At 35.8% G+C, this 15,671-nt stretch overlaps 1 protein-coding gene across 1 annotated transcript; it reads left to right on the top strand.

Annotated features, from left to right (window-relative positions):
• Positions 1 to 4,373: 4,373 nt before the first annotated feature.
• Positions 4,374 to 15,423, top strand: LOC110108464 (zinc finger CCCH domain-containing protein 32). The gene is made up of 3 exons (XM_020839120.2): positions 4,374 to 4,776; positions 12,801 to 12,911; positions 13,168 to 15,423. Exons 1-3 carry the CDS (start codon positions 4,663 to 4,665, stop codon positions 15,115 to 15,117), a joined length of 2,175 nt encoding a protein of 724 aa, XP_020694779.1. The 5' UTR covers positions 4,374 to 4,662; the 3' UTR covers positions 15,118 to 15,423.
• Positions 15,424 to 15,671: the final 248 nt, after the last annotated feature.

Raw genomic sequence — 15,671 nt, 5'->3', positions numbered from 1 at the left:
GGTACCGAGCAGGGGTGACGTGACACATTCTAGTTGGTCTCTGGACGGCGTTCGGCATCCGCACAGAATAATTTCCCCAAAATGACAGAGGTTTACTGTTAAAAGTTAAAACTGGCAAAAAAAAAAATGGTGCAAAAATGCCTCAATTAAAGGTAAGTCAACTTGCAGTTTAAAGCCCAGCTCGAACTGGCTTTAAAACTAGAGTTATTGATATTTTCCTCTAATAAATAGGCTATAAATCTTTCACTCTTATTATTATTTTTATTTTGTGAAACAAGAGTTCTCACAGAATCCACATTCAATAAAGCAGCATCCTTTTAAAAATCGAACACTTAAAAAAAAATTCTCTAAAAAAATTATAAAAGGAATATTTGTTATCCTACTTTAGATGGAATTTCTGTAAAATCTAGCTCAACTTTTGTCAATTATTGATATGATTTGGGAATATTCATAACAACTTTTGTCAAATATTCATAACAACTTTTGTCAAATATTCATAACAACTTTAATAATGGGGCAATATTTGAATTGAAAATCCTCATAATTAAATTTAGGATTATCAGAACTTTAGTTTTTGCAAACTTATAATACAAATGAATGTTTCGTTGAGATAACCTATTGATGCTACAAATGATATGATAAGACTCCAACTGATCGACCTAGCTTTGTACAAATATCCAGCACACAAACAGATAAGAGAGGTGCCATGTTCATAGAGACACCAAAATTTTTTACTTAGAAATCCAAAAAAGACGGGAAAACCATAGGTCTTGTCCAATTTGAAAAAATGAGTGCTAGGTTCTCTGTTGTAATCAGAAGGGTGAAAAATGAGTCAAGGTTCTCTATCGCATTGGGTTGGTGAAAAGATTGTAAGGACTTCTCTGCTTAGCTGTGGGGGCAAATGAGAGACACTATAGTTTTTAGTACAATACTCGGAGAGGAGGATTTCAAGGAGTGGATATAGCTCAAGGTTGGGCGAACCACTATAAAATTATGGTGTGCTCGTTCTACTTTTATTTTTGCATTTTAATTTTCTACAAATTTATTTTTCTTGAAAAATTCATGTTGAGAATGTTGTGGTTGGTAGTAGATTGATTCGATTGAATTACCATCATCATTATGTCTGTTATTCCATTTATTAGCTTCCGCATTTTGTGATTTAATTTCTTTGAAAATATCAAAAAAGAAAGTTTTTAAAACCCTAATTTAATTTCTTTGAAGCCAATATCAAAATAAATTTCACCTTTTTTTAATTCAAAGTCTATGTTAAAAGATAAAGTGACAATCAAATAAAGATTTTGAAGATTAGTCAAAGAGTTCCCCTCCACTCTCTTGAATAATTCTTAAATAGAATAGGACATAAAAAGATAACTTATTATAAATCATAGATCGAAATAATATGCGGTTATATAAAGCACAAGAATCATACAATTATACAAATTTTGTGCATATTAAATAGTACAAATCTTCCAAATCAACGTTGGTCTCAAGATGTAAATGTAACCATTTTGATTCTCATCCAATCTTCTACAAATATATGTTAGGATATGACACCTTAGGAAGTTTAGTATGGGCAAAAGCCATAGGTAAGCACTAAAAAAGCAAAAAAAATGAATGGTTTGCTTGAATTCTTATTCCATCTCAACATAGAAAAATTTTATGAGAAGGAGAAAATAGATATCTTAATTGAATACATTAAAGTGTATAAAAATTATATGCTTAATAAGCCAAAGAAAATGATTTTGTTATTTCTTAAAATGTTGGATTTGATGAGGTGAAATTATTGAAATTGAAAGAAACCTTTACTCTTCAATTACAAATGCTTAATCTCATAAAGCCAAATACCATAGAAATTCAATATATGGAACATCAAATTAAGTAATCATTGAATTAGTAAGTCTTTAAAGGAATGTATGCTCCATGGGATAAATTTATGACTCGTATGATCTTACATTCTTTAAATGTGAGCATGAATGATGAAAAATGGACCATCATTAGGATGGATCCATGTGTCCAGCAAGGGAGAGGTTGTAGCACTTGAGGTGAAATGATGCATTGGTTAGGGTTGATCCTTTGAAAAAAGTTACTTTTTGACTTGGGAGAAGAAATTGAAGAGCTAAGGATAACAACTAGCTCTTGGAGTATGTGTTGGTGGAGCTTAGATGAGAGATGAAACATCCATGGTTGAAAGAGAGAATAAATAGAGGAAGACATGCAACGAAAATGATGTATGTGGTTCGACTTTGTAGCTTATATCTATGGCACAATAAGGATGAGCACAAACATATCTTATAAAGAAAATGCCCAAGGAAATGCAGTTAGTGAAGGAAGATGCAGTATGTGGGGAGTAGGATGAGAAGAGGAAGATGAGGAAGGATCACTCATTTCCAACATAAGTTCAATCTTAATAATAAGGATCTTTTATATGGTGTTAGGTGATGCTCTTTTTACAAAGAGACGACTAGCCTTTGATAAGCTATCCCAAAGAACTAGTGTAAGCACGTATAAGTAATAAGGAGGGTATGCACCACTTGATTTAGTAGTTTATAATTATGTAAGAAGAACATAAATTGTCCAAAATACAAACATTATGATTGTAACTACAATATGATACAAGATCTAATAGCAATTAAATAATTAACACAATAACCAAAGTAATAACATATGATTTCATCACCATAGAAATATAAAGCTTAAGTAAGTGCACAAAATATGCAAATCTAGATTTATAGAGTAATTGAGACCTTACAATATTTATGGCTCGGCCTCTCAAATGGCCTACATTTATGCCTAATCCCCTACCAAACTAGAATTAAACTATCCAGCTTGCAACCAAAACATCACTCATTTGCCATGAAGTTAGTGGATAAAACATCAAACCCACATCACATACAAAGAGTATCTTACTTTCACTATGAATAATTATACTGTCTTTAAGATAACACTTAACAATACTCTAAGATGCCTTCTTTTGAAGTAATTCAAAAACTTTGGCCACTACAAATGGCATCAACAAATAATAAAAATATAATTTTTATACAATAATTCTAAAATGATGCAAAAAAAAAAAAAAAAAAAAAAAAAAAAAAAAAAAAAAAAAAAAAAAACACAAGTGCAAAACAAAGAGATCGAAAATAAATTTTAATTTGATATGCACTCATATAATATTTTTATACTTGCATATGCCTTCAAGAGTGTTTAGCAGATAGCTGGAGGGCTATGATAGAGGAACTTGCCCTCAAGAGGGGGCCCACTTGGAGAACTCGTCACAAACTCATAGGAGAATCGCCAAATACGATCAACGACTGTTACTCGCCCGTACTGGGTGAATTGGGGTTACCTCTTTAAGCTAGCAACTCAATACTTGCCATATATGTGGACCACCATCCCAGTCACTCGCTCACTTCTAAAACAAACATCCAAATGCAAGCTCAGCTGCATAAAAGTGCTTGCTTGTGAGACCTTCAGCTCATCATGTTGTGACCATCCAATATTAAGCTATCCCTTCATGTGATGGCATCTCACTCGCCTCTCTCTCCTCAAGCGATTCAAGAACTACCATAGAAATCCCCAGCAACATTAGCAAGTTCGCTAGTTGCAAGTCCACTCACCTTAACACTTGCCCACATACTCACCAAAGCCTACTCGACACTACTAAACTCACCTAGAAGATAATTTGCAGAGCTTTGTCGACCTTGCCCTCCTTGAGCTAAATAGGAAGAGACATGTCTAATGCAGTGTGTTGCATTGTATGAGTGTAATGTGTAGCATTATACCTTTTACTTCTTCTTTGTGCAACCTTATCTATAGCTCTTAGAACCCTATAAATGAGAGGTGATGAGAAATAGTTTGTGACTTTTACTTTTAGACTCTTTTAGAGAGACTTTTAACTGATTTTAATAGACATTCTGCTAGTTTAAAATTTATAGCTTTCTTGAGCATTCTATAAATGATGTTGTACTTTCTCTACACTCTCCATTCTCATAGGCCTTAGGTTACTCGTCTCACTTGTTGCTCATAGGTTCAGCCTGCTATTAAGGTCTGGTATCTTCCAGGGACATATTTAGATCCAACAATATTCATGAGGTTAGACATTTCAATCTCTTGATATTGAGACTATTATTTTTTTTGCCCAAAATATTTGTGAGACCTCGTTCCCTTACTGTTCCTCTCTGACTTGGATTTTCCTCTCAAGATCGTCCGGGACGATATTGAGATCGTCTAGGACGATCTGTACTGTTCAAAATATCGTCCTGAGAATAGTTCTGGGAACCGTCCAGGTCGATTGATTTTTGATAAGTAATAAATTATATATATATATATATATATATATATCCTTAACTATTTAGTTTTGAATTTTTTGAAGTTATTGAACTTCTTAGGTAAATAATGTACACGGAGAAGCGGGCACAACTTTTTCGGTCCGTAGACAGATACCTGCCTCCATTTTTTATTTCTCCTCTTTTATTCCTCTCCGCTTCTTCTATTGCATCTATCATTCTTCGATCGCCATGGTAGATTATAGGGCTTCGACAGTCGATGCTGCCGCTGCCGCAACAGAAGCACAAACCCTAGGAATTTCGTTTTGATTCAGCTCTCTTTCAAACGGCCAGGCGGCGCCAGATCTGCATTCTTCTAGATCGTCAGCGACTAGGTGCGGGCATGGATTGCAGCTCCGGACGGAACGATAACCGATCCCTGACGGTGGAAGAGGAGGCTATCAAGCAGAATACTGACTGCGTCTACTTCCTTGCCTCTCCGTTGACATGCAAGAAGGTAATTTTTTTTTTTTCGTTCAAATCGCTCTTATTCTCGTCTGTTTCCCCGTTTCCCTTTATTTTCAATTTTTTTTTTGAAGAGTTCATGAAATAGGTATGTGTACTGGGATTCTTATTTCGATGATTTGTTGTTAATGAATTTGGGGATGTCAGTAGAGGTGTGGCCTGTTGTTAGGGTTTTGTTTCTCAAGTTGTTCTACTTTCATTCTGTTGTGGGATTGGTTTGGAAGCGTTTTGTGGGGTGAGATATAGGGATTTCTTTCACTTGTTCTTTTGGATTGATTTGAGATTATGAGATTTGCTCGGAAAACGTCAGGGATTTGAAATCATTGGCTGTTTGGGGTATTTATATTTTGTTGCGTGTTCTCTGATTTCTCATTACAGCGATGACAGAATTGGAAAGTAAGTAGCGATTTAATTGTAGACATTTAATGATTTATGCTTGTTTAAATTTAGTGGTTTTTTAGGAAGTATTGCTAGGAAATATATAAAAACCATTACAATGTTATGGTGGTTGCTACGTGATAAGAGTAAAGTTATATTCTAGTTACAAATGGTGCTTTCCTTGATATTTTGCTGAAGAGTTTGTCTGTTTTAACTCCAACCGATCATCTTAGTTTTCCACCTTATGTCCATTATTCCACGTTTGCTATGACCATTGTTCATGCTTCAGAGTCTGGATTTTAATGGTCTATCTTTTGCATTGCAATCTCTACAAAATTTTGTTTGAACCTTGTCGTTTCTTTTGCTTAGTTCTGCATGTGTTGATTTGTTTCTATGCTTGGAACAAAAACTGGTGGCATCTTTCAGTTTTGGTTTTTTCCTTTCATTTTGAAGAAGATGATCTCAATAATTTTAATTTTGATAAGTTTAACCCAAGTGTCTGTTTGGGGTATCTTTCTCAATGCTTTGCCTTTGAAAATTCAGCTAAAGTTTCATTTGAACATTACCTTCTTGTTACTTTCTCGTTGCTTTTCAAAATTTTTTATGGTGGGTTTCTGCTGCTTACAACCAAATTTGTTAATGTGTAGTTGTTATAGGAAAGCAGCAGTTGGATTTTTTCCATATATATATATAATATCCACATTAGCTTTCAAAAAAATTACTTTCCTCACAATGGCTTTATAACCCCCTTTACAAAAAGTTGCAATAGTCCTAAATAGACCTTAAGACTAATGATGTGAATATTAGGTGCCCAGCCCATCGTAGAATAATTAATATGAAAACGATAAACAAGCAAGCAGGGAAATGAAGAAGTAAGCAAATAATACCTCACATCACTCAATGACTATTTGTAGTTGGACTATGCACTCAGGCATCCAAGAACTAACAAAATGTGGCTAGGCTTTGCAACAATATACCCTATATTTAGATTTATATAAGCATCAGTAAATATGTTCTTAATTGCACCAGCTGTATCGATAAAGGCCTAGTTTTTTTATTACATTCATCATAACTTGAGCTCCATTTTGTTCTGCACAGTTCATTGCCTCGAACATATATCGGAGCTAACCAATGACATATCACATCATAACAATTATATCCGCATATTTTTCATCAAATTTGAATGCTTAGGATTGAAACATTTTTTGGAAAATAGAGTTGACATTTTTCGAAATTTTTGACCTCAATATGGCATAATAGTATGAGTTTAGAGGTTTATAGAGAGCGTAATCCTTGTTGGAAAATTTTCAAAGTGTTCTTAGTCTTGAAGTGGAATAAAATCAAATATTTCCTAGAAGGCAGATGTGCTAACTTGTGGGGTTCTCCGAATTTTACTAGAAAGGGGAGTAAATAATGCAGTCAAGAGTTCTTTGTTTATTCCTAGATTCCCCTCTAAATATATGTTGATTGCATTTTATTTTTCCTGTTTTGACTGTTGTTTCTTTCTATATAAAATCTAGTTGTAGTCAGTGGAAGTAAGAATAATAAAAATTGTAATCTTCCTCTTTGGTTTTCTTCAGTCCTACTCGTATATCATATGTGATTGATTTTGATTTTGCCTGACGATTCATGCCTTATAAGAGATTGTCAGCATGAACTAATGATTGGAGCATAGTTCTCAAGAAAATAGATGAAGTTTTCCAATGGCAAAGTGATAGAAACCCTTGGTTCTTATGGGAGTTGTGTAATGACACATGCTTAATTTTGCATGATGTGATATGATGTGTATGTGTGGTCGACATACACATAAGATGATATGTGTAATATGATGTGTATCTAATGAGCATGCACTGAACAAGCTGGTGATAATAATGATGTACATGTGTCATGGACATACACATGACATGGGGGTGGTAATAGTGATGTGTTTGATATACATTTCACCTGGATAATAGTGATGCCTATGTGTGGAACATGAACATAGTATGGTGATGATAATGGTGTTGTGTACATGTGCTCATACACATAATGATAATGATGATGTGTATGTGTGCTTGACATGCACATAATATGTTGATGTGCATTTTTTGTTATGTATTCCTCTAATTAGTACTTTCAGCAACACATCAACTCAATAATCCAACTTAAGTAGTTAAGCAAACATTTTTTTATTTTCATACGCCTAACCATTGTTTTTAAAGTTTTTTACATTGATTGACTGAATTTATCTAACAAGATGATAAACAAATAGTTACTTTCCTTTCTTCCATAAGATGAAATCATCAATAAAACATGTACGCCTGCTGGCACATCTTCTCTGGTAGGGGTGTAAGTGAGTCGAGCTGGCTCGCGAGCCGGCTTGAGCTCGACTTGTTTATGGGCTCGCGGCCCAGCTTATCGAGCTCGAGCTTGAGCTCGTTTAGTAAACAAGCTCGAGTTCGAGCTTGATGAGGCTCGGCTCGTGAGCTCGCGAGCCGGCTCGAAATTTTTTTATGTTTTTTAAAAATTAAGTAATTACAATTTTTATTAAATTTAGGTTTTTTAAAATTAAGTAACTATTATTTTTATTAAGGTTAAATCTTAAAAAAATTGACGGTTGAACTTTTTCAAAAACTAAAATAAAATATAGTGCAGCTACATTTTCCAATGTTTATACAAGAGAAGTTGATGTTTTTATCCATAGGATTATGCCTGTTTCCAATGCTTTATACAAAAAAAGCTAAGTCACCGTTTTTTATCCACGAGATTACGGGAAAAAGCAATTACTCAAGCGCCTGCACTGCCGCTAGCCCTGTCCGAGAAACCAGGCAGGAACTGCAAATGCCAGGCGGGAAACTCCGAATCACTGGCTGAAAATTGAAATCGAGTGGCTCGAGGAGCTATTTTCTGTGTCGCGAGTCGAGTTCAGCTCGACTCGAGCTCGAGCTTGAGTTCGAGCTCAGCATTTAATTGATGAGTCAAGCTCGAACACCCACTAACTCGAGCTCGACTCGACTCGTTTACACCCTTATTCTGATGTCTTCCCTCTTGTTGGATTTGCAAAACACAGGAAGTTAAAGAGCCAAAATCTTTGGACAACCAGGTAATGTGGGGCGGTTGCTTATTGAGTATATGGATGTGCTTTTTTCATTTGTTGTATGGTGATGTATTGACTTCGTTTGCTAGAAAGATTTTTTGCTTATTTTATATGAGTTGGAGGATTAAGGTTTGGAGTTGGTTTTTGTTCGTGAAGAGTTAGGCCGAGGACTCCTGTAGAGAACCTTGGAGAGGCGTGTGCCTTGATGTATTCTTGAGAATAGAGAGGTTGTGAGATGAATTGTCTTTATTGGAGCTTTGGAGATGGTTTTGTGGAAAGCTTTTGGCGTGAAATGGTTGACTTGGTTTTATTAGGAAAATGAGAGTTAGAAGTGGTCAATTTATAGCGTATGAATCCCTCGACTGGTGTAGAGAGCTGTAGTATTGAGATTTAAGGCATGTTGGCTTGGGATGTTAGAGACTTGTGTAACTGTAGGAGAAGCTTTCAGATTGTATATTTGAAAAAAAAAGGCACTGGATAATTCTACTTGTGAAGAAGATAGAAACATGGATATTATTATTTGTTTGGAAATGAAATAATAAAACTTTGTTAGGGAAAAAAACCCATAGAAAGATTATAAAACTTGCTAAAAAGTTTTTCTTTAAAGCCGGCTTGGAATGCTTGTGTTTTAAACTAAGAATTATTATGCTTTTTTTTTAAAGATTTGAATGGGAGATAAAGTTAAATATTTAGGAATGACTTAATGGATATGTGTGTGTGTGTATATATATATATATACATTTTTTTAAACTAGCTCTGCATGATGTCTATTTTTGGCGTAATCAGGCCTATCTAAATAGTTTCAATTAGTCAAACTCAATAATGCAATTTATTTGTCATACAAAACACAACAACATCATCAAGCCTTTATCCCACTACGTGGGGTCGGCTATCATAAAAAAACACAAAATTGAAAACTTTAATGAGCGAAAATTTCATGCATGAAATATTCATAGATTCAATTTCTAAAATCTTTCATCGTGTTGACATCCTTCTTTTTGAGGATGCCCTCTAAGTGGTTTTATGGTATCACACCAAAATTCCTGTTAGGTGGATAAAGCGCACAACAAGCTAGACTCAAAATTGGAAAATAATAGCTAAGCTTCAAAGTTCAAATCCACATAATGTAATCATACTATATACAATGGATCATGTGCATAAGGGTGACAAAAGAAACTTATAAAAGTGTCATTGATTTTTTGACCATGCTTGGGAAAGGGGAGCTAAATGAAGGCCTTCAGATTTTGAAGAGTCATTTATAGATTCACTAGGGTTTATATGAAGTCTCATGGCCAAAGGCTTAATATGTAGGGTGGAATTCAAAGAGTTTGTTATAGATAAAGGGAGAGGAGAGAGAGAAGGGGTATCCAAGCTACATGAGATAGAGAAAGTGCTGTACGTGATAAGATGTTATGGAAAAAAAATTTATGTGCTGGTCAACTAGTGAGGTGAAGGTCAAACAGCAGTCATATTATGTTAAAATATACTAAGGCCTTGTTTGATTAGGCTTATTTTCTCCTTTCTCCGTCTGAATAAGCAGAAACTAGTTACCTTATGTTAAAATATACTAAAAGAGTGGTAGATGGTCATGATTCAGCTTAGATTTCACCATTTCTACTTATATAAAACCTAAATTTCTCGAGACACTAATACAAACATAATGACTCAATAGGACTTTAATGGCCGATAACACACAAAGGTAAAAAAAAATAAAAATGCAAAATAAACAAAAAGAAAATATATCACATGTTCTCTTATGCACACAAGAATTAGACTCAATGATTACATATCTGAACTCTTTAGTATTGTTAGTATTGTATTTGAAGATGCCCGAAATCAATTTCTTGTCATAGGACGGTGAAACACCATAAGTTATGATTTCCATTGCAAGTATAATATCTCCTTAAAGTTGTTGTAGTCGCGATGGTTGATGATGAGTTAATTGCAATCGCAATCTATTCCATGCAACTATTTGAAGTATAAAATCAAGATTTGTTGAAGTTTGTGCTTGACTGAATGGGATATCGATGAGGATGGTGTGGTGTTGTTATAAAGTTGCTTTCATTGTGGAAGGAGCATATTGAAGTGTTGCAGTTTGGGAAGTTAAGAGGAGAAATGTGGCCTAGTGCCGTGCAACACTGCAACATATTGTGGGTGTTGAGTTGGAAGCGAGTGTGTGCAGGTCATGGGAGAGGAGGTGCATGGATTGCAGTACTAGGGCTGCGTGTATGTTTCAGATGCTGCGGTAGTGGTATAGGTGTGAGTGTTAATATACTGTTTGTTATGCCAACACAATCTTTTTCGAAGGGCATAAAAGAGCAAAGAGACGACCGAGAACTTGTGAATCATAGCGAGGAGGAGCATGTATAACAATAGTGCTTAGAACTGTGAGGGTCACAACGAGGACTATGTGTCTAATGGATGCTCATGATGATTGTGAATGTCAATACACATGCATGATGCGAAGTCACATGCATGATGTGAAGTCACATGCAGGATGCGAAGTCACGTGCACAAAACAATAGATGAATATGTAGGGCTCATATGTGTTGCTTAAAAGATGAGAGGCAGACTCTGCTCGTCAAATTTTAGGTGGGATGTATGCTGGATTTGAGTTTAGTTAAGGTTAGATTTTTTGGGATCATGTATGTTTAGGGCTTTGATACCAAAAATTGATGGAGAAGGGGAAGAGAATAACTTTGCCAATTTGGAGTGATCTATGTATACATTTTGGATTTAGAGAGCACTCTACCAATGAAAAATAATTTCATTCATTTAATCATCAATTGTTTCATATGCTTTCTCTATATCGATAAATATCATATGCAAAAAAGAAAGGGGTTTATAATGCTTACCTTCAAGTTATTAGGGATTTGTATGTAGGAGCTGCTACTTGTGTTCAAATAAAAGATGATTTGACCAAGTATTTTCCTATTTCAATCGGATTATATCAAGGATCAGCCTTAAGCCTTTTGCTTTAGTCATGGATGATCTTACTAGGCATTTGCAAGAGAATGTTAGTGTATGCTTTTCGATTGATGATATTCTTCTTGTCGATAAGACTGGAGAGGGGGTTGGAGGTAAATTGAATTATGGAGGTCAACTTTCGAGTCTAAAGGTTTTCATTTGAGTAGATCTAAAACCGAATACATGGAGTGTAATTTTAGTAGCAATAGATCTAGTAAGAGGTTTGTGACTTTGAGCAATCACGTCATTAATAAGTGTACTCGTTTTAGATATCTTGGGTTTATTGTTCAGAGTGATGGTAAAATACATGGGGATATTATTAGTAGAATTCAAGTTGGATGGTTGAAGTGGAGGAATGCTCCGGGTTTGTTGTGTGATAGAAAAGTACTACTCAAACTTAAAGGAAAATTTTATAAGATGGTGATGAGAGTATGAGACATGCAATGCTTTATGGCGCATAATGTTGGCCATTAAAAGAGAAGCATAATATTAAGTTAAGTGTTGCTGAGATGAGGATGCTTAGGTGGATGAGTGAATTTACTCTTAAGAGACAAGATAAAAAACGAGCATATTCGTGAAAAGGTTGGAGTAGCTCCCGTGACAGATAAGATTAGAGAGATTCGCCTTAGATGGTTTGGTCATGTAAAACAGCGGCCTTCCGATGACCCTGTTAGGAGAGTAGATATATTAGATTTGACCTATCTTAAGAAAGGTAGAGGTAGACCTAAGAAGACTTGGTTAGAAAATATTAGAAATGACATTTCTTTATAAGATTTAAATGAGAATTTGACTCTTAACTGGACACCATGGAGAAAAAGGATTCATGTAGCCAGCCCCACGTAGTGGGATAAATGTTTGATGTTGTTGTAATAATCAATTATTAATATATACATCATGATCCTTATTTATAGAAGTAGGATTATAGGGATAATACCAAAGTTTTCAATGCAATTATAATTCTATCCAAAGCAAACACATGTTCTAATTTTAATTTATTCTTGTTTGAACGAAGATAAAACCTGAGTAAAATAATTCAAATTAAATTTTATGATAAATTCAACCATAATTATAAATACAGTAAAAAGGACTGAAAAAGGGGATTCGAATATATTATGGCCTGGTTAAACTTGGCCATTTTGGAATAGATAAAATATTTACATTCCATTCTCTTTCTTTTTTCCCTGTTTGACTTTATTTCTTTCTAAACTTTAAAATTCAGCCATTTAATATAATTCTTCTGTTCCTCCATTATTTCGTAATAAATTGTATCATCCAAATTGTTGATTTAATTGCAGTGAATTTTTAATAAAAGCTGAGTTTTTATGAACTTGGTGACTTAGCTGGGCTTTTACCCAATTGACAGTATATTTGTCATATTTCAATAACCTGTCTTTCTAATGTTATCACTAAGTTACTGACTAGGCTTTAGTTGGGCTTTTGTTTTCGCAAGTTCATCTAGTATGCGGATAATATCATTCTTTTTAGAGTTTGCCATCCAAATTTTGCTGTTATGCCAATGTTTTTTACACTCCTGCATTGCTTTATCTGTTCAGATTTTTCTAAACATGTGGTAATTAAAATTTTGTTTCATATAGGGAAGTGAATGCGAGTATCGCCACAGCGAGGGTGCCAGGCTTAACCCCAGGGACTGCAGATTCTGGTTAAGCGGCAACTGCTTGAATCCAAAATGCTTATTCCGTCATCCGGTTAGTTTGGTTCTAAGTTTCATCAATGTCATAATATATGCATTTACTAAGGAAAATATGCATAAATCTAAATTATAAGTTGGAAGCTGCGTTTCTTTCTTTCTTTACCACCCTAGTATGTCACAATCAAGAAACTCAATTTTTGTGTGACTAAAAGATCACATCAACCTAAAGAATGAAGCTGCTAGTTTATATAGTCATAGTGTGTTTGATTGATTGCCTTCATATAACATATTCATTAATTTTCTTTTTGCAGCCACTTGATGGAATGGTTCTAAGTCCTAAGACTACTTCAGCGAAAATCGTTGCGTCTTCACAAATATCTTCATCCGGGCAGTTGCCAATGGCGAATCCTTTTACTTATAATTTAAGCAGAAACAATGTTCCCTGCCATTACTACGTAAAGGGTGCCTGTTTGAAAGGTGACAAGTGTCCGTTCATGCACGGACCAGTCTCTGTTGGTAATCCAGTAGCAAAGCAGAATGCAAAGGTTTCTGCACAATTCACCGCTCAATTAGAAACACCTGAGAAGGATGCTTGGAAAAAGAAGGACAGTAGCAATCGGCAGAACTTTTCTTCTGCATTAAACGTTGGCAAGGAGAGTGCTGATGTGCTAATTAATGGAGTACCTTCATCAGGAATAGGCGTTCGGGCCATCGAGAATGCTAATAGTCATTTGGTGAATAAAAGCATTCCAGTCCTGGTGCAACCCACAAATGGGCTTGCTAGATCCCAGACAACTTATGACCCTGTTAGAAGTAGCAGCAGTTATTCTTCATCTCAGAATCTTCATGTTCAGCCTGATGGGCATCTTTTGCATGGTGGGGATGGTGGTGATGTTTTTGAGGTTCCTTCTGGAGTTGACTACACTGAACTGGAGAGCCCCCTAAATCATCAAGTTCAGTCTCCAGGTGATCACTACCAGAACGGCCAGGCTGCTGAGGAGGTCTTCAGAGATTCTTCTCCTGGATTTGATGTTCTTGTTGATAATGTTGCAGGGGATACTGATTACTTTCATGAGAGAGATGATTTCAGAAGTGGATATATTCAAAACAGAAGAAGTGTAAACCTTGGAGATGATTATGACCATTATTATTCTGATTACGAATCTTCAGGTAGATTGGATGGGTTTCCACATGATGTAGTTGGTGAGTTTCAGCATTATAGCAAGGTACAGAACGGTGATAAATGGGATCAACACATGACTTCTTCTGCTTACGAGCGGATTTTGGATACTCCGTTATTGACTGAAAGAAGTTCAGCTCGGAGGCGCAAGAGTCCTGATGAAATGGATGCATCCGATCTCCGTCATCGGCTAACCAAGCAAAGAAGGCAAGATGGTTATTTTTCTGCTACTAGTACTGTTCGTTACCGTGAGCCTAAGAACACGAAAGAAAATTACCATGCTCATAACTCCTACAAGGATCAACAAAGCACTATTAGGAGTCGCCTGACAGGTAGAATAACACTCCCCAAGCAACTTTCCCCAGAAATTCCTTTACATTTGCAAGATGGGAGACACAGGGGAAGGCAACCTGTTAGACCAGCAGGTTACCATGGAAGTCTTGGACAGAGATTAGGTTGGAGGTCAATCCAGGGATCCTTTGCCAATCCAAGATACTTGGGTAGGCAACAGAAAACAAGAGATACTGTGGATCTTGTGGACTTTGCTGGTCCAAGAAGTCTTGAAGAGTTGAAAGGCGCTAAAGCTGACAGAAACTCTCAATGCCAATCAACCAAGTATAATCATTCTACTTCCTCGGGTTCTTTGAAGACCGCAAGGCTTCGAGATTCTGAAGCTTCCATTGAATTTGAAGGCCCTAAGCCGCTAAGCGTTCTTCTGAAGAGGAAAAGGGAAGCTGGATCTGACAACGATGCAATATCCGGTATCAACAACGAAAGAAAAAAAGTCGTGGAAATTAAAGCTGTCAGGGATCTTGAAGAACCCAGGGCTGGAACAGTTGAGGAAAATCTTATTCCCACTGTGGATGTACAAACAAGCCATGAAACGGAAGCAAAAAAAGCTATAGAAGATGAAGAAGAGGCAGATTATACTGAGCAGAAAGATGGTGAATATGGTTACGATACAGTGGAAGGTGGATATTACAAGATAGAAGAAGATGAAATGGAACATACAGATGTAGATCTTGATGTTGAGGAAGATGAAGATGACTTTGCTAAGAAGATTGGCCTCATTTTCTCTTAATTTTATGATAATGGTTTAGCTTTTGGCAACTACTGTGCTTGGACAGGCCTTAGCAATACCTCAATTTTCCTAAATCCCAACTTGATTCTCAACTAATGCGGCATGGGAGCGCAGGCTTGAGAGCGTTCGCTATCCATTGATTATTCTTGCTCTTTAATAAGAGAAGCTTGCGTTAAGATTGTAGGAGTGTAATTAGTGCTAGTAAATGGGTGGCTGCAAACTTGAGGGTTCTTTTTGTAACCGTGGATTGTATGTTACATACAAGTTGGTGAAAATTTTTAAAAAATTCCAGCGTTCTTATTCTTATGTTCTGTTTGATGCATCTTCACTTTTATGATGTCAATCTGAAGAGAAATTATTCTGTGCGGAGATCGGACGTAGAACGTCGTTCGAAAATCAATTAGAATGTGTCACATCAGTAGTACTGAGCTGTAGTACCGAGCACAGGGGCTACGTGACACATTATGATTGATCTTTTAAAGACATTTGACATTCGCACAGAATAATTAATCCAATTTGAAGGTACGTGCGATTCCTTGAAAACCTACACCATC

This window comes from Dendrobium catenatum, unplaced genomic scaffold (assembly GCF_001605985.2).
Source record: "Dendrobium catenatum unplaced genomic scaffold, ASM160598v2 fragScaff_scaffold_743, whole genome shotgun sequence".
Lineage (NCBI taxonomy): Eukaryota > Viridiplantae > Streptophyta > Magnoliopsida > Asparagales > Orchidaceae > Dendrobium > Dendrobium catenatum.
This window is presented reverse-complemented; position numbering and strand designations above follow the sequence as displayed.